Source organism: Mytilus trossulus, chromosome 6 (assembly GCF_036588685.1).
Source record: "Mytilus trossulus isolate FHL-02 chromosome 6, PNRI_Mtr1.1.1.hap1, whole genome shotgun sequence".
NCBI classification, from domain to species: domain Eukaryota; kingdom Metazoa; phylum Mollusca; class Bivalvia; order Mytilida; family Mytilidae; genus Mytilus; species Mytilus trossulus.
In genome coordinates, this window is record NC_086378.1 from 81,456,261 (window position 1) to 81,480,081 (window position 23,821).

General features: G+C 32.4%; 1 protein-coding gene across 5 annotated transcripts in view; it reads right to left on the reverse strand.

Annotated features, from left to right (window-relative positions):
• Positions 1-14,754, reverse strand: part of LOC134722002 (E3 SUMO-protein ligase RanBP2-like) — a 34,447-nt gene extending 19,693 nt beyond the window's left edge. For 2 of the 5 annotated variants that reach the window (XR_010107950.1, XM_063585408.1), the window contains exons 1-3: positions 6,826-7,107; positions 4,990-5,064; positions 2,582-3,857 (exon numbers count right to left, since the gene is read on the reverse strand). Coding sequence is in view for 4 of the 5 variants with exons in the window: in XM_063585408.1 (XP_063441478.1) it covers positions 2,582-3,782 (1,201 nt within the window). In the remaining variant the exon portion in view is untranslated. Of the gene's footprint in view, positions 1-2,581; positions 3,858-4,989; positions 5,065-6,825; positions 7,108-14,651 lie in introns of those variants that run through there. The other 3 variants (XM_063585404.1, XM_063585407.1, XM_063585405.1) reach the window with 3 other exon arrangements.
• Between the last annotated feature and the right edge of the window lie 9,067 nt (positions 14,755-23,821).

Genomic DNA, 23,821 nt, shown 5'->3' on the forward strand with positions numbered 1-23,821 from the left:
ATGTCAACATTGAAAATGAAACAATTTGAGTTGAACGCTTTCGTCGACTGATTCGATTAAAAAAAATCATTCTTATGAAGTTAACAACGGTAATCAACCTATAATATGAAATCAAACAAACATACAAAGTCTAATTCATGCTGTCGCTATCTACATGGGTTATGTGACCGTAGGCAGTATTCGGAAATCATCTTGATAGAATTACATTGCAGAAAAACTAAATACACACACAACTCTGATAAATATTATCGAGTACATTCATTGTCTACTGTTTGTTTCAGGCTAATAGTAATTTGGATAAACGTGTTAGTATGTTATGAATCAAATGTGAGAATCTCAGTCAAATCGGTGAACAGCCAACCATGGAAATAAGGTCATGGCCAAATAGAACATGCCAGACGGTCATGTACTCATCACAACATTTCTATATACCAATATGTTTTTCCATTGATAATTTTTTTCATAGATATCGACTGGACAATGAAAAAAAACCTGATCAATAGATAAACCCTGTTGTAAGGATCTAATATATATATATATACCAAGTATTGTACGTAAATATACAGTTTTTTAATGCTACCGCCGAAAAATGGTTATCTAGTTAAAGACATTCTAAACATTTCACATCTCTAAGTTTGCAATATGAAAGTTTAAGTACGGGTATCACATAAACTATCAATTAGCTGTGCAAATAGAGTAAAAGGTAATATAAATGTTACAAGACGGACATGCACGCCATGCAGTTATTCATAATAACATCTGAACAATGGACGCTCGAGTGTTAAACTAATCCCAACATGGCGGAGCCAAAAACAAGTAAAATATATCGTCTTCTTATAATTTCTCCGTGTACACGCGTTGTTTTCAATAATAACGCAACAGGTAGATTGATATTAATGGTATTGGTATGTGTGTGTGTTCTTGGTTTCATATGTGGCCTTGCTACTGAAATAATAGCCATACAAAAAATACAGAAGATAATCGTAACATGCAGACAAATAACTTGAAATATAATCGTAACTGCATAAAATATGTCTATGAGCATAGTAACTGTGTTTATTCTGCAATTAGCCATCTATTGTACAAACAACAGGTATACAAATATTTTTGTTTCATTTGTGCTTGAACAAATAAAGTCTCCTGCTACCCAATTCCATGTTGAGCAAGTGGGACTACAAATATTTCTGTTTCTAACCAGTTCAGTTTGGGGTCCTCTTTGCGGTCCGCGTTTCAACTATGTCAATTTCTTTGAAAAATTGGAGACAATGATTAAGATTTTGATAATTAAATTTTTTAAGTTTTGGGTTTAATTTCAGGATACACACAATATATGTTAATTGTCGGAAAATATCAAATGTATTTGTACTCGCTACGAAACCGGAGAAAAGCTCGTCAAAGCCTCGTTTTTTTTGTCCTGTTTCTAAAGCTCATACAAATATATTTGACATTTTCCGACAACATGTATATATTGAATATATAATAGAAAAGAAATAAAGAACAGTAAAAGTGATATTGCCCAAATGTGTTCCTGGTTTGAGTTTTGTGGTAATAAGCATTTTGTTTGATTGAGGCAAACTTGAGTTAACGAAAGTTTTTTTTTTCAGTTGTAAAGGGAAAGAACTCTAGAACGGTATAAGTGATGCCTCGAAATTCAAAACTTGATATGTGTTATGTAGTAATAAGCATTGTGTTAAAGTTTCATTGCATATGTTCACAGTGAACTAAATAAAGTAAGAAAATGAAAACTTCAGCATTTTTGTAAAGGTGCATTACTCTTGAACAGTAAAAATCACCCCAACAAAATTCCAAATAAAGTTGTGGTATGTCACTATGTGACATCAAAAACTGTGTATAAGTTTCAAAACATTTGGTTAAGACAAAGTAAGTTAGAGAACAGAAACAAACAAAAATCCCAATTTATCCATATATAAAGGGGCATAACTCTCAAACGGTAAAAGGGACAACACCAAAATTCAAACTTGATTTGTAGTTTTTAAAAATAAGCAGTATGTGCGAGTTTCATAAACATTTTAAAATTGTTCAGGTAAGCTAATAAAAGTAAGACAACTAAACGATTTTCTTAGCAATTTTTATGTTACTGAAGGGACATAACTAAAACAAGAATGTGTTCTCAGTACACGAATGCCCCACTCGCACTTTCATTTTCTATGTTCAGTGGACCGTGACATTTGGATAAAAACTCTAATTTGGCATTAAAATTAGAAAGATCATATCATAGGGAACATGTGTACTAAGTTTGAAGTTGATTGGACTTCAACTTCATCAAAAACTACCTTGACCAAAAACTTTAACCTGAAGCGGGACAGAAGGACGAACGGACGGACGGACGGACACACGGACGCACAGACCAGAAAACATAATGCCCCTCTACTATCGTAGGTGGGGCATAAAAACGGCAAGAGTGAAGCCGCCCGGTTTCGAACTTATTCTGAATTATGTGGTAATAAGCATTGTGTATAAGTTTCATAACATTTGGTTGATGCAATTTAAGTAAGAGAATGTATATGCAGACTAAGTTTTCTTGTTTTTATATCTTTTTGTACTAAATTAAACTACTTACCGATTCCAGAATCGTTAATGGATTTACTGAAAGAAATATCACGCTCAAGATTGAAACCAGGACTGCTCTTAGGTGTTAATAGTGTAGGCGATTCCACATTACTACCCCAAGATACTGTACATAGACTGTTCATCAACATATCAATATCTTTTGGCAATACCTTTTCAACATGGATCAAAAGTTTATGTTCATCCTCTCTGTAAGTTTTTAAGATGTCTTTATGCTGCTTTATCTCATCTTCTATAGCATACGCCATAATCAGTCTCTGAATTTCAGATCCCTTTTCATGGTTTATTTCAGTTAGTTTGTCTGACACAACAGTTGTTAAAATTTGACATGTTTCTAACCTATGTTTTAGAATATGCTGTTTTTCATCATGCATTTTTGTAAGTTCATCTTTCTTTAATTTTTCAGTTGCTTTCACTTGTGAAATAATGTAATCACACGTTTCTTCAATCTCCTTATGTTCTTTGTCATATTGTCTGTCGTTGCTTTGTAAACATTCTACATAGTGAGATATAAGATTGTCACAATCATTCGAAACATCTCTAATATAAGTTTTGATTTTATCCAGTTTAAAATCAGTACTAAAAGTTTTCACTGCTTCTTCGAAAGTGACAACATTGTCACACTTTCTATGACTTAAAGATACACAAAGTGTACAACACGGTACATTATGATCGTTACAAAATAACTTAAGTTTCTTAGAATGGTCAGAACATATATTTTGGCATGTTTTATGTACTTTTTCTTTTTCCGGTAGCGTGAATATTTTTTTGATTTGATGATTAGAAGTTGATTTGTTTGAACTATGATATTTCTGACATATACCGCACAGAGTATCCGAGCAGTCGTTGCAGATGAAAATAGCCTGTGATACAATATCAAGTCTCTCACATGACATGCATAGCTTTTGTGGTTTTTCTTTGTCTAATAAACCAACTATGAGAAAATTTCCCGGAAACTGATCAACCCATTCTCGTGGTGTGCATCCTTCCTTTGGCAATGTTACTGTTGTTCGGCAGACTGGACAATCAATATTGACCTTCCCTTCTGATTTCTTAAATACTGAGACGATGAACGTTAAAATACAACCTTCACAGAAAGTATGTAGGCATGGCAGATACTTCGGTTTTGTATATCTTTCTAGACAAATTGGACAAGTTAAAATATCTATTGATGAGTCAACACCTTCTGCCATAGTCAAACTATTTATCAAAGTCAGTTATCATGTTGTTATGAGATTTGTTGCTTGTATTCAGTATCCATTGTAGATCTGGAAAAAAATGTAAATAATTTTAGTTACACACATCATTTTTTAAACGATATTCAGTTAAAAAAAGTTCGTATTGTCGTATTGATATTAGACAACAGTGAAATATCGTACCAACGCAGATGAAATAGTATCTTTTTCCAAAGACTTGCACCTTGCTGAGGATGGACACTCTGTGGAATACTACATATTTAGTTTTATTTAGTGAATCCATAGACTAAATTGAATATGCAGTCGAGGAGAAAACGTAACTGTTGAAGAGAAAACACAAATGTTGAAGAGAAAACGTAACTATTGAGGAGAAAACGTAACTGTTGAGGGGAAAAGTAACGTAACTGTTGAGGAGAAAACGTAATTGTTGAAGAAAAAACGTAACTGTCGAGGACAAAACGTAAATGTTGAGGAGAAAACGTAATTGTTGAAGAAAAAACGTAACTATCGAGGACAAAACGTAACTGTTGAGGAGAAAACGTAATTGATGAGGAGAAAAGTAACGTAACTGTTGGGGAGAAAACGGTACAGTTAAAGAAAAAACGAAACTGTCGAGGACAAAACATAACTGTTGAGGAGAAAACGTAATTGTTGAAGAAAAAACTTAACTGTAGAGGAGAAAACGTAACTGTTGAGGATAAAACGTAATTGTTGAAGAAAAAACATAACTGTTGACGAGAAAACGTAACTGTTGAAGAGAAAACGTAACATTTGATGAGAAAACGTAGCTTGAGGAAAAAACTTAACTGTTGAGGAGAAAACGTAATTGTTGAAGAAAAAACGTAACTGTCGAGGACAAAACGTAACTGTTGAGGAGAAAACGTAATTGTTGAAGAAAAAACATAACAGTCGAGGACAAAACGTAACTGTTGAGGAGAAAACGAAACTGTTGAAGAGAAAACATAACTTTTGAGGAGAAAACGTAACTGGAGAAAACGTAGCTGTTGAGGAGAAAACGTAACTGGAGATACTAGTAACGTAACTGTTGAAGAGAAAACGTAACTGTGAAAATTGATATTCAATTCAAAGTCACAGGACTATTGAACAGGGCCTAGAATTAATCCTAACCCGATATTTATTGATAGTTGTGCAAATTTATAGAAAACATTATTGATTTATCACAAGTAGTTTCTATCAAACTCACATGAGCAGCAAACGTTACAATCGCCAATTTCTGTTTGTTCTTCCCATTCATCTTTTGTATATTCATTCAATGACTCTGTAAAAATAACTTTGTAATGAGCTATACTCCTATAACGTATATATTTTTTTTTGTTAAAAAGTATCAAAAGTATACCAAGTATGCAGATTAAAATATGTTTTTACACAGAACAGCTTAAAGCTATCGTTTTTCAGATGGTTTTATTTGGGCAACTGTTTTGGTTGTTATGGTAGGCCGTGTAGTTAGCAAGAAGCATGATTGCAGTAATTTGACAATGTCAAAAACTTGCTTTACACTAAATGCAGTCTGATTAAACCAACCCCCACTATCCACTTGCCGTTTGTGGGTACATTTGTGGGTACAAACGCAAGTGGACAGTAGGGGTTGGTTTAATCAGACTGCACTAAATGTAATATGTGATTAGGTTTTATGGTGATGTTTGATAATTGATTTTCGTGTATTTGTTGAAGGCATTTTACGGCAGCATCAGTGACGTAGCTGGGTCATTTTTACGTGTATGCCCGAACCTTGGCGAGGGATATGAGGGGTGCCAACCTCTCAATGTCAAAGCACCTACTGGTAGTGGGTTCGAAAGGGACGAAGCCCCCGAAAGCTATCGAGAATGAGATTCCTTAATGCTTTCTGTCAGTAAAAATCATTGATAACAACATACTTTTGAATCTAAATGGTTTATTTGTTTTGGTTAAATTTTGTAATACGTTATCTTATTCATCGTGTTAAACTGGAAGCTAGCCTAATGGTCATTGGATTTAGAGAAAACGTCCAAACCAATATTACTTTTAAATAAGTTTAAAGGTGACGTGAGTGAGCATACAATCGACAAAAGCAATTTTTACTGAACACGGAAAAAAAATATTTCTCAGAGGTGCAATATAAAAAAATCTGGAACACCTAGGATTTCTTCCCACAAAAAGTGAATCAATTGATCAAGTAGTTTATGTAATTGAGAAATAACAAAATGTAAGTCCAAACTGCGACCACTTATCAATTGAAGAAAGAAATACATTATGTTCTTAAAATGCGGGAAAATTAAAGATATAATCGCAATTATTATATTGCTCTGAATACTCTTTTGATCATAAACAGTTTCTGTCCAACTTTCGTTACATTTCACAGAGAGTCATTCAAAAGACTTTATCCACATTCGGAACATAAATATTGACGCCGCTTTGTCTGGCTTTTGGGACATAAATCACAAGCTCGACAAAAATACAAACAGCATATCGAATCTAAGCAGATAGTGAAAGTACGTAGAATTCATAGTAGATTCAGACTTTTACCAAAGATTCGAACAATCCAGCAAATTATCTTTTTGAGTAAATTCAGTCCCTTTTTATTAAAATTACAATCCATTGAAAAAAGAAGCACAAGGCTGATGTGATTTTGACCAGTTTTTCTTATTCTATGTCGATTATTTTTTTTATTTTCAAAATTCAAGTTTACGCCCGAGCGTTTTGACGTAAACGGAGCTACGCGCATGAGCACACAGTTTCCCCGTATTGTTTGTTTGCTTGTAAATTTCAGGAACTGGACCATTTTATATTTTTGATGTTATTTGGTTCCCAAAATATACCATAACTGGCCTTTGCTGATAGCTTGTCCTTATTCTCGCATGATCTGTCAATGTATACTTCCATTATTAAATGTCCGAACAGTTCAGGAAAGCGTTAACGTTGTTTTCGCGGGCTTTCTGATATGACGTGATGAACATAGTTTTGATTTATACATATTGTTTTGTTTGTGTTTTGTTACGATAAAAATGTTAATATTGATAACAAATAGTAAAATTTACCATACCGTTATACACTTTGAAGTCTATCAAACAGTAAAATCCATCGTAAATACGAATCGAGATTTCCTAAAAAAAACAACATCCACAACGGACCACTGCAACTCGTCTCAAATGTACAATATAGGAGTGTCCAGTAATAACATGTAACTTCGAAAAATGTTAGACGATGCTTTAGAAAATAATTTCAACACTTTAAAAAACCTGTGATCAACGGAAATAGATAATAATCCTACATTGAATGATCGTGAAATTTTTAGGCATCCATTACAGTAGACCTTCGTGACGTCACAAATATGTAACTGATGAAGAGAAAACGTATTACTGTTGAAAAGAAAACGTAACTGTTGAAAAGAAAACGTAACTGTTGAGGAGAAAACGTAACTGTTGGGGAGAAAACGTAGCTGTTTAGGAGAAAACGTAATTGTATAGGAGAAAACTTAACTGTTGAGCAGAAAACGTAACATTAGGTTTTATGGTGATTAGCAATTGAATAACAGACAAATATTTGGGTTTTCGCTCATTATTGTCATATTCACTGGAATTTCTGGAAAAGGGCACTCTTTATTAAAAATGCGTCATTTATTTTTAAAGTCTGTTAAATAATTGACCAAAAGTCTCTGTGACTCTGTTCTAAATGATTTTCATATTCAATTCAGAGTTTTATTATTTAGGAGATATTATATGCAAAAATGTTGACGTCTTGTAAATTAAATAAATGTCTCCTTGACCTGTCATCGTGATTTGACAGAAATTACAAATGTTTGACGTCAGGACATAAGAGATATTATAGAAGTAATGCTTTCTAATGATATGCGATTTAGCCGAATGTTATCAAGGAGGGTGGGGAGGGGGGCCATTAACATATTTATTTATTTGTTAATACATTCGATTTCAACCTGTAATGTCTTGCCTGTTTTACTAACCATTATTGATTTTATGTTAACAATCCTAAAGGTAAAGTTCAACTACAAGTATCATATAAATTAACATTACCAATAATCTATGTAAATGTCTAAATGAGGTCACGGTAGGATAATACAAGTCTAACAGACCTGTTCCTCTTGCAAGTATTCCATGCACCAAATGTAGCTGGCCTATTGATAATAACAGTAGTATAAAAAAATCAGATCAAACCATGAAATCGTTAAATTGACCAATGAACCATGAGAATGAGGTCAAAATCTGATGATCCTAGTGAAGTGTATAGCCGACCTAATTTTGTACTGATCTACAACTGTCCTAGGTTAGGGCTGGATTTCGCGCCAGCAAACATGATTAACTCCACCCTATTATGTATGTGCCTTTCATAAGCTAGAAGCCTGTTTGTTGCTGTATATCATATTTGATTTTTGTTTGTGTTGTACATAAACGAGGGTGTTAGTTGTTTGTTTCGGGGCCTTTTATAGCTGACAATGCGGTATGGGTTTTGCCTATTGTTAAATGCTGTACGATGACCTGTAGTTGTAAATTTTTATGTCATTCCGTCTCTAGCGGAGAGTTATTTGTTTGGCAGTCATAGCATATCCTCGGATTTTTAATTAAAGAAAAATCCAAGCAGTCGCTGAACTACGAAAATGAGGAGGCAACAGACATATTGTAGACGGAAATTGATTATATAAGTCATCTATGAAGGGGTCGGTTTGTCTACTGCATTACGGCATGTCACGAAGTTTGTTGAAATGTTATAAAGGAGACTGTTATAAAGTAGTGCTAACTGGTCACTGATAATGTTTTCTATCTAAACATATTCTATCTAGTATCATATCTTAAAGCAACAAGCCATTATAAGACAGTAACTCTTATAAGGAGATTACTGACGGTTTTGACTTTCACTTATTTGTAGAATGTGTATTGCTGATTACTGTAGCTACCAACAGTTTCTCTCTTATACCATGCACTGTTTTTTCACAGAATACATAATAACAAAAAGTGAAAATCTTCTTCGGGTTATTTTGTACGATAAAACGACAGAAAATTTAAGTCATGTTGAGAAGTGTTTTTTTTTTTATCTTGATCTAATAATCATTTTTCTGAATAAATAAAAAAGTTTTTCTATATCTGTATGCTTTTCCTTCAAAAAGAGAAAGAATAAAGTCGAGAACATGTTAATGTAATATGAGTATGAACAAATTTGGGAAGGAAACTCTAATTTAAGGACATTAACTCAGGATAAGGAGTAGACTGACAAAACTGGTCATGTTTATCTGTGTGTTGGTCTCAGATAGCTGATCATTTGAAGGTTTTACAATTTTTGTCTTTAGTCTAATTTCTTCATTTTACCAAAAAGCACACAAAATGGGTTAGCATCGTTATTCATAGTCAGTAGCTCGTCATTATAAGGAGTTGACTGACGATCTAACTGACTTGCAACATGTACTTGTAGATCTTGTACATTTAATATTTTTTTGCTACTTGCAGTTACTACTTATCTATTTTAAATTGTTCCGCAAAAAAATGCCTGTCTAAAAATGGGTAAAAATCCTTATTCAAGGATATCATTTTTTAATAACATAGTAAAATAAACTTCTGCTCTGCTGATTGTTTTTGTTCTTTTATGTTTTTCTATCTACTATGGTTTATGCAAACAAAAAAGCACTACAAACATGGGTGCAAATCGTAAATCATGCGTAATGACTTGTACAAAAAGTCGGCAATTTTATTAAGGAAGGTTCATATGAAATATTAAAAATAATAGTTACCCCAGGAACGAGTGTTGTTATGTCTTATTACATTGAGAAGTGTAAAGTTACACAAGAGAGAAAAAGGACGACGACAAATGACGGACAAGGGACGACGGATGATGGACGAAAGACACCTAGTGACGAAAAAAGCTCTTATGGTTCTTTGACAAAAGATGAGCTAACAACTAATGAAAATCATTGGAATTATCGTTATATTTTTCAATCATATTTACATAATAAATAAAATTGAACATATATTAGTGCAAAAATTAGATATAATATCCTAAAAACTGATATGTCTGTGTAAGTAGTCAGTTCAACAAGATAACTAACCTCATGGAGAGAAATTTCACAACAATGCTCTCCCGTCTTGGTTTTCCCGTTTGAATGGTTTTACACTAGTAATTTTGGGGCCCTTTATAGCTTGTTGTTCGGTGTGAGCCAAGGCTCCGTGTTGAAGGCTGTATCTTGATCTATAATGGTATACTTTTTTTAAATTGTTATATGGATGGAGAGTTGTCTCATTGGCACTCACACCACATCTTCCTATATCTATCTACACGTATCCAGACTATTTAGAGAGTAATATCACAACAAAGCTCTATGCGTATCCAGACTATTCAGAAAGAAATATCACAACAAATCTCTACACGTATCCAGACTACTTAGAGAGAAATATCACAACAAATCTCTATACGTATCCAGACTATTTAGAGAGAAATATCACAACAAAGCTCTATGCGTATCCAGACTATTCAGAAAGAAATATCACAACAAAGCTCTATACGTATCCAGACTATTTAGAGAGAAATATCACAACAAATCTCTATACGTATTCAGACTATTTAGAGAGAAATATCACAACAAAGCTTTATACGTATCCAGACTATTAAGAGAGAAATATCACAAGGCTCTATACTTATAAAGACTATTTAGAGAGAAATATCACAACAAAGCTCTATACGTATCCAGGCTATTTAGAGAGTAATATCACAACAAAGCTTTATACGTATCCAGACTACTTAGAGAGAAATATCACAACAAAGCTTTATACGTATCCAGACTATTCAGAAAGAAATATCACAACAAAGCTTTATACGTATCCAGACTATTTAGAGAGAAATATCACAACAAAGCTCTATACGTATCCAGGCTATTTAGAGAGTAATATCACAACAAAGCTTTATACGTATCCAGACTACTTAGAGAGAAATATCACAACAAATCTCTATACGTATTCAGACTATTTAGAGAGAAATATCACAACAAAGCTTTATACGTATCCAGACTATTAAGAGAGAAATATCACAAGGCTCTATACTTATAAAGACTATTTAGAGAGAAATATCACAACAAAGCTCTATACGTATCCAGGCTATTTAATGAGTAATATCACAACAAAGCTCTATACTTATAAAGACTATTTAGAGAGAAATATCACAACAAAGCTTTATACGTATCCAGACTATTTAGAGAGAAATATCACAACAAATCTCTATACGTATCCAGACTATTTAGAGAGAAATATCACAACAAATATCTATACGTACCCAGACTATTTAGAGAGAAATATCACAACAGGGCTCTATACGTATCCAGACTATTTAGAGAGTAATATCACAACAAAGCTCTATGCGTATCCAGACTATTCAGAAAGAAATATCACAACAAAGCTCTATACGTATCCAGACTACTTAGAGAGAAATATCACAAGGCTCTATACTTATAAAGACTATTTAGAGAGAAATATCACAACAAAGCTCTATACGTATCCAGACTATTTAGAGAGAAATATCACAACAAGGCTCTATTCTTATCAAGACTATTTAGAGAGAAATATCACAACAAAGCTCTATACGTATCCAGACAATTTAGAGAGAAATATCACAACAAATCTCTATACGTATCCAGACTATTTAGAGAGAAATATCACAACAAAGCTTTATACGTATCCAGACTATTTAGAGAGAAATATCACAACAAAGCTCTATACGTATCCAGAATATTTAGAGAGAAATATCACAACAAAGCTCTATACGTATCCAGACTATTTAGAGAGAAATATCACAACAATTCTCTATACGTATCCAGACTATTTAGAGAGAAATATCACAACAAAGCTCTATACGTATCCAGACTATTTAGAGAGAAATATCACAACAAAGCTCTATACGTATCCAGACTATTTAGAAAGAAATATCACAACAAAGCTCTATACGACTCCAGACTGTTAAGAGAAATATCACAACAAAGCTCTATACGTATCCAGACTGTTTAAAGAGAAATATCACAACAAAGCTCTATATGTATCCAGACTGTTTAAAGAGAAATATCACAACAAAGCTCTATACGTATCCAGACTGTTTAAAAGAGAAATATCACAACAAGGCTCTATATGTATCCAGACTATTTAAAATATTTCATAATGAAGAGAACAATAGATTGCCTCTAAAAGTACATTTGACGACAATTGACTTATAGGTTAGACAATACTTGGTCATGTTTTATGAAGATTTAAGCCCAAGGCGAAGCTGAGGGCTTAAATCTTCATAAAACATGACCAAGTATTGGCTTAAATCTTCATAAAACATGACCAAGTATTGTCTGACCAATTTAGAACATATTCACACTTTTGAGTGACCTTACAAAACTATCCTTTCCCATTGTAATATTCAAACCTAAATACGAGTTCACTTTTATAATGAACTAAATATAAAACATAGGTAATTAATGATCATTTCAATGAATGAAATGAAATAGCACGGACATAATTTGTGAAGGATAAATTGTTTTATTTCTGCTTCAGGTAAATTTTAATACTCATATATCTTTACATTTTTTTTTATTTTAAAAAGCAACACAATACTATATAAATCCCCTTTTTGGAATTTGATTTTTTTTATAGATATAAAACTCTCTGTATGCAAATTTGAATTCAGACCATTCATCATTAAATGCTTACTTTTTATTGATAAATATAAATGTATTGCGTTTCTCCGAAAACAACCCTTTGCTTTATATATCAGCAGTCTGGCATTGTGTTTTTTGAAGGAAAGAAAAATAATTCCCTCAAATGTAAGGTATACAAATTAAATAAATATCATTTTATTTATCCTTACCAATTTTGTTTGTGTATCCTATTATGTGTACCATGAGAAAATGCATGAAATTTTGCAAAATTCAAAATGTTTTTATTTTAATCTTGATCTTTCATCTTTAATCAGTAGGCTATTTACCCAAGGAAAATGCCTTAGGGGATTGTACACTTCGTTAGTGTAGCTTTTAAGAGTTCACTTTCATAATTAACTGACAATGAAAAGTCATTCATGTATAGCATTTCATAGTGCATGGAAAACCATGTACTATGAAAATTAGAGGGCAAAAAACTGACTTTTCATTGGACGAGAAGGGGTGAGTATGTTCTAACAATAAGATATACCATACAGAAGTGAGACGTTATCACGTACTCATAAAGGTAGAACTACACGTACGATAAATACTCTCATTTTGAGTAATCAATTAGTCGAAATAATATATCCAATATAACATAGATAGATGCGTGATGACAAAAGATAAATGCAAAAATATATCTACTATATACAAAAAATGAAAAAAATAGTCCATGCTGTGCTAGTAAATGCCCTTTTTTCATAAGTTTTCCATATTTTAGGGTTCATGTGGACCCTATGGCTAAAATGACCGTATTTTCACCTCCAAATTTTCTCTGAGTACAGGCAAACCTGTGCATCTGGAAAAGTTTTAAGGCATAGCATGCCCTAGATAAATAAAATTCAAATGCATTGTATGATTTAGAAAATTCATAACTTAACTGGATTTTGCCGTACACTTTTTTTCGTCTCTGCAGAAGATGATAAAATTAACAAACAGTTTACCTTGATATTGTCCACTCAGGTACACAGTTTAAATAACCAATTATTGTCAGGTATCTATTGTCCATCTAATGTCCATGTCAATTAAAAATGCTCACTTTAATTTTTACCTGTGGGGAAGTTCTCAAACCTGTTTCCCTACTTAGTTTATTTTGGCACCTTCTGGAGGAATGAAAAAAAGTGCACGGCAAAATCCTGGTAAGTTTTTATTTTTCTAAAACATAATACATACTTAAAATTCATTTATCTAGGGCATGCTATGCCTGAATTTATTTACAGATGCGCAGGTTTGTCTGTACCCAAGAGTAAATTTTGAGGTGAAAATACGGCCATTTTAGCCATAGGGTCCACATGAACCTTAAGGTTCATCATAAGGAATTGAAAAATATGGCCGTGTTTACACCTCAAAAATTACTATGAGTACAGACAAACTGGTACATCCAGGAAAGTTTTAAGGCATGGCAGGAACTAGATATATAAAAGTTATATGAAGTCTACGTTTCAGAAAATTAAAAACTTACCTGCATTTTGATGTGCATTTTTTTTCCAGTCTGCAGAAGATAGCAAAATAAACAAACACCCGAGTTTCATTTGATACGGTCCACTCAGGTACACAGTTTAAACCTGTTAAATCATCTATTGTTTACAGGTGTCTATTGTCCATCTATTGTCCATTTAAATCAATACTACTCACAACATTGATTATATGAGGGGAGCTTCTCAATCGTTTTTGCTACTTAGTTAATTTTTGCACCTTCTGCAGGAACGAAAAAAAATGGATAGCAAAATCTAGAAAAGTTTATAATTTTCTGAAACATTCAATGCATTTAAAATTTATATATCTAGTTCCTGCCATCCCTTAAAACTGTTGCAGGTGTATAGGTAAGTCTGTACTCAGAGTAAACTTTGGGGTGTAAATACGGCCATTTTAGCCAAAAGGTTATGATGAACCTTAAGAAGTTAAGCCTAGAAAAAAAACTTTTCTATGTCACAATTTGACAGGAAAAAACATTATCATTTTATTACAAAGCCGCATTTTCGCGAAATGATATGAAAAAACCAGCTTGTTAAATGGATATAACGAGGCCGAAACATGCCAATTTTTCAAAGTTTTATACAAATAATGTAACCAAGGTGACGGTCCACGAGGAAACCCAGATTATAATGACAATTTTTATCATCGCTTTTGTGCAACTCAAAACACATTTGTTTCCAGAAAATGTTATATTTGATTAAGTATTTCGATTAAATATTACTCACTTGTTTGTCCGTTTTGTCCTATAGTTATTATTTACATATTTTGCTAAACTTATCACTGAATCCAATCAAAACCATGTTCAGTCATTAGTCGTACACACCTACAGGTGTACTTGAATACTTTAATTTTCTTTTATTCTATTTATAGTCTCGATGCACCAGAGTTATCGTCTGGATAATCGAGACTATATATTCTATATATCAATATCACGGGTAGTAAGGTCGTCATATCGAGGAGCGTTTAGTACAGTGATTTTGTCATAGTTTGGATAAGTTTGACATGACGGTGTTTAGTCTTTTTGATGACAATCATTGCAAAAATGTAAACATTGGGATATTTTGTAAACGGAATTTCTGATCATTAATTCAAACTGGTAAGTACCTTTGTATAAAGTAAATATGTTAGTTCATCACAAGTTGTATCATAAAAGTAAAAACACAAAAATACTAAACTCCGAGGAAAATTCAAAAAGGAAAATCAAAAATCAAAAGTCCAAACACATAAAACTAATGGATAACAACTGTCATATTCCTGACTTGGTACAGGCATTTTCTAATGTAGAAAATGGTTAATAATTTAACACAGAACAAAGCTTGCGTATGTCAAAATTTGAAACTTGCTTATTGGTTTATCGTGCATAAAAAAAAAGTTATTTTCTTACAGTCTGTTACATCACATATATCTTCGTGATATAACACTGCAGTCAATTATTCTGAAAAATACCTACTTTTGCAATAAATTCAAAATTACTGAAATATCTGTGTCATGGTTTGGTTCATTCGTGTCATGGTTAAGTTCATGTTCGACATGGTTCAGTTATGTAATTCTTGTCGTGTATAATGAAGAGTAACTATCAAAATTAACAAAAATCGTTCCATTTGAAACACAAAAGGACATAAGAACGCACATACAATGTAGTAATCTGTTATAAGTAGATGCAATATGATTGCCAGTGATATAACTATCCACCTGAGATCAAATGACGTAGATGTTAGCAGCTATTTGTCATCAAGAGGCCTTCAACATTCAACAATGAGCAAAACCATATTTCTTAGCAAGATATAAAAGGCTGCGACAAAATTCAATGTATAGGAATTCCAATTTGAAAACCATCAGCCTAATTGCTGTCCAAAATAAATTGCAAAAAAATAATACATAGTTATATACGATATTCACGGCATTACAGACACTTAACTGGAGACAGTATAAACAAAATATTGCGGAGTAAAACATGTTTGCGGGCTCCCAAACCTCTTGTTCGCCTTAACCATGCCACACATGTAAAACTCATTAGATCGGGTTTAAACATGCAAAAAATCAAGTAACAGAAATACTAAAAACACAAATAAAGTACTGATAGTTAGTGGGACCAAGTTTCAAACATATAACAAATGATAAAAAGTCATGATTCTAAAATAGCTTCTTTTAAATTTCTGTATGGAATTCTGCTGCCAATTTTGTGAGTATCTTTGGATTATGGCTAGCAATAAATAACTATATATATTTAACACTGTAGGATCCTATTTTTCAATATTTGTTTTTTAATTTTTAAATCTTTTATTGCCGCAGTCATATTACTGATAAACTTGAAGCCGAAAGAACTAATTAAACAATACTACGTTTATTTATTTCAGCAGCCATGCAGTGTTTGACCAACCCCGAAAATCTACTGCTAAACTTAAAAGTGCAATCGTGAACCCATATGATAGATTTGCACATGGTGCTCAAGGAACTTGTCAGTACCATAAAAGAGCATGTTGTGATATCTAAAAATGTCATTATCTTGAAAATGAGACAATATATCATTTAAACTTTATGAATGCTAGAAATGAATCAGTATCACCAACAGCTTCAAATGACACGTTAAAAGGAGCAATAGATGCAATTGCCTCTGCAAAATTGTATGATTCCAATGCAATGCATTTGTGTAAAATTTGGAGCCTTATCGTGTAAATAAATAACAAAAAAAACAATTATGAATTTGACTGCGTTGTTTTAATGCTAAACATATTTAGTTACACAAATTGAAAAGAAGTTATAAACTACGAAATCATGAAAATATAAATTTTCAACTCAGACACCAAACAGGCATTCATAAGTGCTAACTATTGTGAAACGAAGGGTTTTACACATTTAATTTCAAAAACATATTTACTGATTTCCGAAGTTGCGATTCACCAAAAATGTTCAGAACCTAGTGACGTGACAAGTTGTCCTAAGTCATACCTTACTGTTTTACGCTATACTGAGAATATTTTGATGGTTTCGGATCTCTGGTTCAAGTTGTCTCTGTCCAATTTATTTACCCATTTTATAAAAACAGGCAGATACAGAGTTTGTGTTGTTGGTTTGCTGTCTCATTTATGTATTTCCTGCGTCATCTTACATTTGATATTACCTAGTAAATTGAAAATCAAATAATCAAAAATGATAAACGGCAGATAAAGATAGCATAAAAATATCATTGAATGTTCTAAAAAGTTCAAATGGAGTGTACTTGTGATATATACATGATATATCATCAAACTTACCATCTGTTTCATCTTCGTCCATCTTATAATGCGTTCTGTCCTATTACAAACGATGATTTCTTGTCTAGCCAGGTCAAAATTAACAGTTTAAATGTACATGTAGCAGACAATTTAACACGTGTTTCTTTGATTTTCAATCCTTTTTACAATCACATTTAATAATATACCACCTCATACTTAAAATTAGATAGCAGGAGGTTTTTTTTCAAATAGTATAGAAACAATATTACATAAAAAGTAAAATATTTGAAATAATTTAATGATACTATACACGATATAAATAAGAAGATGTGGTATGATTGCCAATGAGACAACTATCCACAAAAGACCAAAATGACACAAACATTAACAACTATAGGTCGCCGTACGGCTTTCAACAATGAGCAAAGCCCATACCACATAGTCAGCTATAAAAGCCCGGATTAGACAATGTAAAACAATTTAAACGAGAAAGGCCTTATTTATGTAAAAAAATGAATGATGCATTTATACAATATTAAATGAAAACGATGCATTTATACAATATTAAATGAAAACGATGCATTTATACACTATTGCGAAGATTTTTATTGATTCGTTCAATAAGTTTTAAAACTGTTGTCCATGTCACGCGTAACTATTCGGTTTCGTAAATGGTTGAAGACTTATGATGTCCTCTTAATATCTTTTGGTTTGTTTTGTAGTTGGGTTACTGTATCATGGACCTATAACCCCAAATCTCCTTTTATTCATTATAAACTGGTTCAAAATTTAAAATAAAGAAAAACCAACAAATGTATAGTTTTCTAGAAAAGAAAATGAAAAACAAGAATTACTTTTTGACTGGCTGACAACTTTGGGGTAGAAGTCTTTAGTTATTTGACTAGTGATGCCGCTCATGATATCCCCGGCAGAGTCAAGCTTGGACACACGAAGAAAAGATAATATGTGAAACAGAAGCAACGCTTTGTCTTTTTTTTGTAAAATTATATCGAAAGCTAGTTTAAAAGAGCAGTGACTTTTTAATTTATATTGTAGAAAACTAACGAAAAGTAACATCACATGTTTAATTTACGCTTTGAAGATTACACCCACTAAATTTGGTTAAATAGGCATTTTTTTCTTCTCAGGCAGTTAATATATAGTGTAACTTCGTTCAATAGCAGGCGCTATCAATCAAATTTTCAGTATTAAAGTGAAACACATATATATTTATTTCGATCTAAACCATGACAATCTTGACCAAAACCATGACGAATTTCTAGACTCTTAACCGAACCATGTCAATCTCTTAACCAAACCATAGCAATCCCGATATCTTGCTTATTCTGCGTTAATTTCGTGAAACAAAAATTCCAATATAGATCGTTTGACCTCCAATACAGATTCAAGCATCTAATTTGCTTTTTATCTGCTCGTGTGACTAGAACTGATGCAATAGTTTCGGGAAGCAACATAAATTAACCATGTCAAACTTTTCCAAACTATGACAAAATCACTGTACTAAACGCTCATCGATATGACGACCTTACTACCCTTGAATATCAAAATTAGTTTTAGGGAAAACTTTGCTATCTTTGCTCGCAGTAATTCTCAATTGATTTAGTATATAATTTTCTAATATGGGTATGCTGAGAAAAAGCTGTTTTGAAGCCACAAAAGTATAAATGCGTAAGAATAATAGATCATTATAAAGTGAAATGATGCATCAATTAATCTTGCTTTATACATTTGGAAAACAAAACAGTGAACTCATACACACCTGCACATAAAAAGGTGCAATCGGCTTTCACTTTTCGATAAAAATCTGGCAGTCAATTTTTTTCTGATAGATTTTTTCGACTCAAATTTATGCTCTTGTACAAGTATCCACACGTATTTACACCTACCATTTTTGACTATTTTGCAACTTGGGCTGTTTTATCTTCTCAAATAAAGAGTTTAATTTCTTTTATCTAATTTCAACAGGATATCAGCCTGAGGAGAACTGTTTGTTAACTAATGACTAAATAACTAAATTCTCACAACTTGGGTAGCTTTGCTTTATATTATATACATTCCTGAAGCGTGTGTTTTGTTACGGACTATGTTTCCAGTACATTACTGGAGCGTGTGTTTTGTTGCAGACTATGTTTCCAGTCTAAAGCGTGTGTTTTGTTACAGACTATGTTTCCAGTACATTTCTTCTGGTTAATATTCACTGGGGTAAAGCTGATGACCGTAACTGCATTCACGGTCATCCCAAGATGTCGGACGGAAAATTAGGTCAGTTTCTGTATTGTCTGTTAAAGTGTTTCTATATCATTTTCGTTACAAATCATACATTGAAACGATGTAAATTTATAAAAGAATCACTCGGTAACCACTAATTACTTCCGAGAAATGTGCATAAAACGGGAAATTGGATTTGAAAAAATCGCTCAGATGACCGTAAATCACAATCGAGATGACCGTAACAGAATCAGCGATTCATAACAAGGTTGACTGTAATTGCTTTTAAGATGACCGTAATTTGTAAATGATGACCGTAACTTTTGAAGGATGAACCTCAATTCTAAGAAATAACTACCTTTTTGTATCAAATGATGAATCGTGTTGGTATTTATATATAAACATATTAATATGAGAGTATTATCCTATAGGTAGAAGAAAATAAGACGTGCTTCAAATGCAAAAATTATCCATATGTATCTTTTTTACTGTAGAGGGTTTGATTTTTAAAATGAATTTGCAAAAAGACATGCATGAACAGGTAGGAAAAACATGCTACAAAAGCGCTTTAAAATGACACCTGAATACAAGTTTAATGAAAAAAATGCGGTGCCAAGCCTCCAACTGCTCCACAAAAGATTTTTTTATTATTTCTGGGATTCCTTTTAATGACATATAATAAATACACATTTTTTTTAAATTGTCAATGCATGTACACCCATTGATATTATATCGTCCTCTATTTTGTCCTGCAAATAAAATAACAGAAATATTTTGAAAATATCATACGACTAAACTAGTGAAGGTGAGCTCCAGCAAAGTAGATCCTTTAAATAGTCTTGCACGAATAGCGTTGGAATTTTGTCAATTTGTATATATACAGAAATGTTATTCATACAGTCAGGATTCTACGTCTTCACAATAATCTCCATATTACGTCAGTTCATGCTCACAATCGTAGAAATGGAAGCCATTGTAGGGATGACGCTCTGCCAATTTTTAAACTCTTAAAAACTGACAAATTTGCCCACATAGCACCATTAAGATCCGTATATGTCAGCTGTATTTTAAAAGACAAATGACCCCCCCCCCCATGTATCTACTAGCTAATGAGCATCAGTTAATGATCTTGTCTGCATTGATTCAACTTAGAAATATTGTCTGTTCGGATGTCAGATGGAAATTTCGAAAATTCTTAAGCATTTAAAAAATGTCTAATTAAATATTTCGTGGAAGGGCAGACTAAACATAATCAGTGGTTAAAGATTATAAACCCTAGTTATCACACACAAGAAAATAATTTTCATCATCCAAATTTAAAGACTGTCGTCAAGTACTTTCAGATAAAAATAGCTATTCGAACACACCTACTCTGTTTTTGTGATTCATCAGATAGGTATTTCACTTGACCCTTATATTTCATCTTTTCGTACTGTCATTTTTATACGTTATTAAGTCAACCTGTAGCTTTGATATATTAGAATGATAGAATTAAAGCGAGATGCTATATGAAATACTCTTGCTTTGTACGTTTTTTTAAAATATACACCCCAAACATGCCCTAACTTGAAAAGGTGCACTCGATTTTCTCTTTTCGATACAATCGTTACTTTAATATTTTTGGGATTTTTTTCTTGATTCACATAATGGAAGGACAGACACGAAAATTTCTGAACTAAAAGATTGATATGTTCTCCGTCCGTGGTAAAAAAAAATTATGAATAAATCGGAGGTTATGCATTTTCTACATCCATCTTATGTCGTCAACTTGATATCTTATTGTTTTGCTTTACTATGTAATATATACATTGAAAATTTATGCAAATGGTGTTTTTAAAATAAAACACTTCGTAATTGAGAAGAAAATTGTTGTTTTATTTGGTTCTATTAACTTTTTAAAATTTTGTTACTATATCAAACATTACAGTAATCATTTATCGCTTTCTCGATAAACCAAAGAGCTTTGATTGTTTCTTTAATTTCAAAAGTGTTTCCGCCTGCATATATCAAGACAAATTGAGATTTTAATCTGCTTCCTCTGGAACCCTACACATTACCAAATATTCCTTTGTTTATTTGTTATATATTTGTTTTTCGTTCATTTTTTTTTTTACATAAATAAGGCCGTTAGTTTTCTCGTTTGAATTGATTTACATTGTCTTATCGAAGCCTTTTGTAGCTGAATATGCGGTATGGGCTCTGCTCATTGTTGAAGGCCGTACGGTGACCTATAATTGTTAATGTTTGTGTCATTTTGGTCTTTTTGTGGGTAGTTGTCTCATTGGCAATCATACCACATCTTCTTTTTTATATTAATGTTTTTAATGCTCCATTTATTGGCATTGTGTTTTTCTGGTGTGTGCGTACGTTCGTCCGTTCGTCTGTTTGTTTTTGTCCGTTTGTTCAGCTTCAAATTGAATAAAATTGAAACTTAGTACACATTTTACCTATGGTATGATCTTTTTAATTCTAATGCCAAATTACAGTTTTATCCCATTTTCACAGTCCATTAAATATAGAAAATGATAGTGTAGATGAGGCATCCGTGTACTAGGGACACATTCATGTTTCTTCAAATTTTCGTCGTATCGCTTGTTAAAATTTTAACGTCGTTATCATTCATTGTTTACGAGAAATATGCAATGTACTATCATTGTCATAAATCCAAAATACGGCCAATCATATTATAGTTTAAAAGAAAGAAATTTATGAAAAAAATTTATATCCGCTAACCGAGCCCCTATTGAAATCCAAAAACTCAACATTGAATACAATACGGATATTTCTTAGAATTGATGGTCATCCTATAAAAGTTACGGTCGTCCTATATAAATTACAGTCGGTCTTTACAAATTACGGTCATCCTTTACAAGTTACGGTCATCTTTTTACCAATCACGGTCATCCTTGTTTTATATTACGGTCATCTTGAAAATATTTTGATTATGATTTACGGTCATCTTGACGATTTTTTCAAACCGAATTTCCCGTTTCATGCACATTTCTCGGAAGTAATTAGTGATTTCCGAGTGTATCTTTTATAAGTTAACATCGTTTCAATGTATGATTGGTAAAGAAAATGATATAGAAACACTTTAACAGACCATACAGAAACTGACCTAATTTTTCGTCCGACATCTTGGGATGACCGTGAGTGCAGTTACGGTCATCAGCTTTACCCTAGTGAATATTGATGTCTCACCGTTATTTCCCATTAAAGTGTACTCTCAGTAAAATATTTGTTTTCCCATCGCACTTGCGCTATGCGGTGGTCTATGTTCTAACGAAAGGTTAAAATCACTGCATACAGGAAAATATCGGCAAATTAGTTATATATATGAAATGTATACAGGTTAAAAAAAAGGACATTTCTTAGTCAAAATTAAAGCGTTGTCATTCCATTATATATTATAGTATTTTAATGTTAGGTGATCTCAATTATGATATGCTAGTAAATGAGAAAAGTAATACTTTAAAAGATACTTGTGATGTTTGTGATTTAACAAATCTGGTCCATGAACCTACATGTCACACAAAGGGGAATAATCCAAGTCTGATAGATGTTGTACTGACAAATAAATCTAGTCTATGTATGAATATAAGAAATTTTAATACTGGTATAAGTGATGTACACAATATGATCAGTGTACAGATAAAGGGTCAAATTTCAAATAAGACCACAGAGTATAAAACTTATAGAAGCTTTAAAAAATTAGATCAAGATAATTTTATTTCAGACTTAGAAAAAATTGAATTTTCTAGAATAATAGATCAAGATGATATAAATCAGGCATATTCAGATTTTGAAAAGGTTGTGGTAAATGTTTGAGACCATCATGCTCCCTTGAAAAAAAAAACCAATGTAAACAACCAGCACCATTTATGAACCAGGAGCTACGAAAAGCAGTGTACAAAATAAGACAACTACAATAGGTATAACAATAAAAAAATCAGGTAATAACTGGGAACAATAGACAACAGAGAAATCTAGTCAATAAAATAAAGAAAAAATCCATTAAAACATACTTTTACGAACACTGCCTAGGCAGAGCAAAAACATCTGATTTCTGGCCTACTATTAAACCTTTTATTACAAACAAAGGTAGCAACTTCACAAAATAATATCATTCTATGTGATGAAGAAACCATAAAAAGTGATCAAAAGAAAGTAGCAGAACACTTCAATGACTTTTTTTTTATAAATGTGGATAAAGATATTGGCAACAACACACCTGCTAAATATAACCATCCAAGTGTTAAAAAAATACACGAAAACAAAATTGCCACACAACAACTAGAATTTAATGCCATCTCAAATGAATTTGTAGATGAACAACTTAAAAAATTAAACATAAAAAAGGCAACAGGAATAGATGGCATATCAGTTAAAGTTCTAAAACTAGCACAACCAGTTATCACAAAACCAATAACTGAATTGATAAACAAGACTAT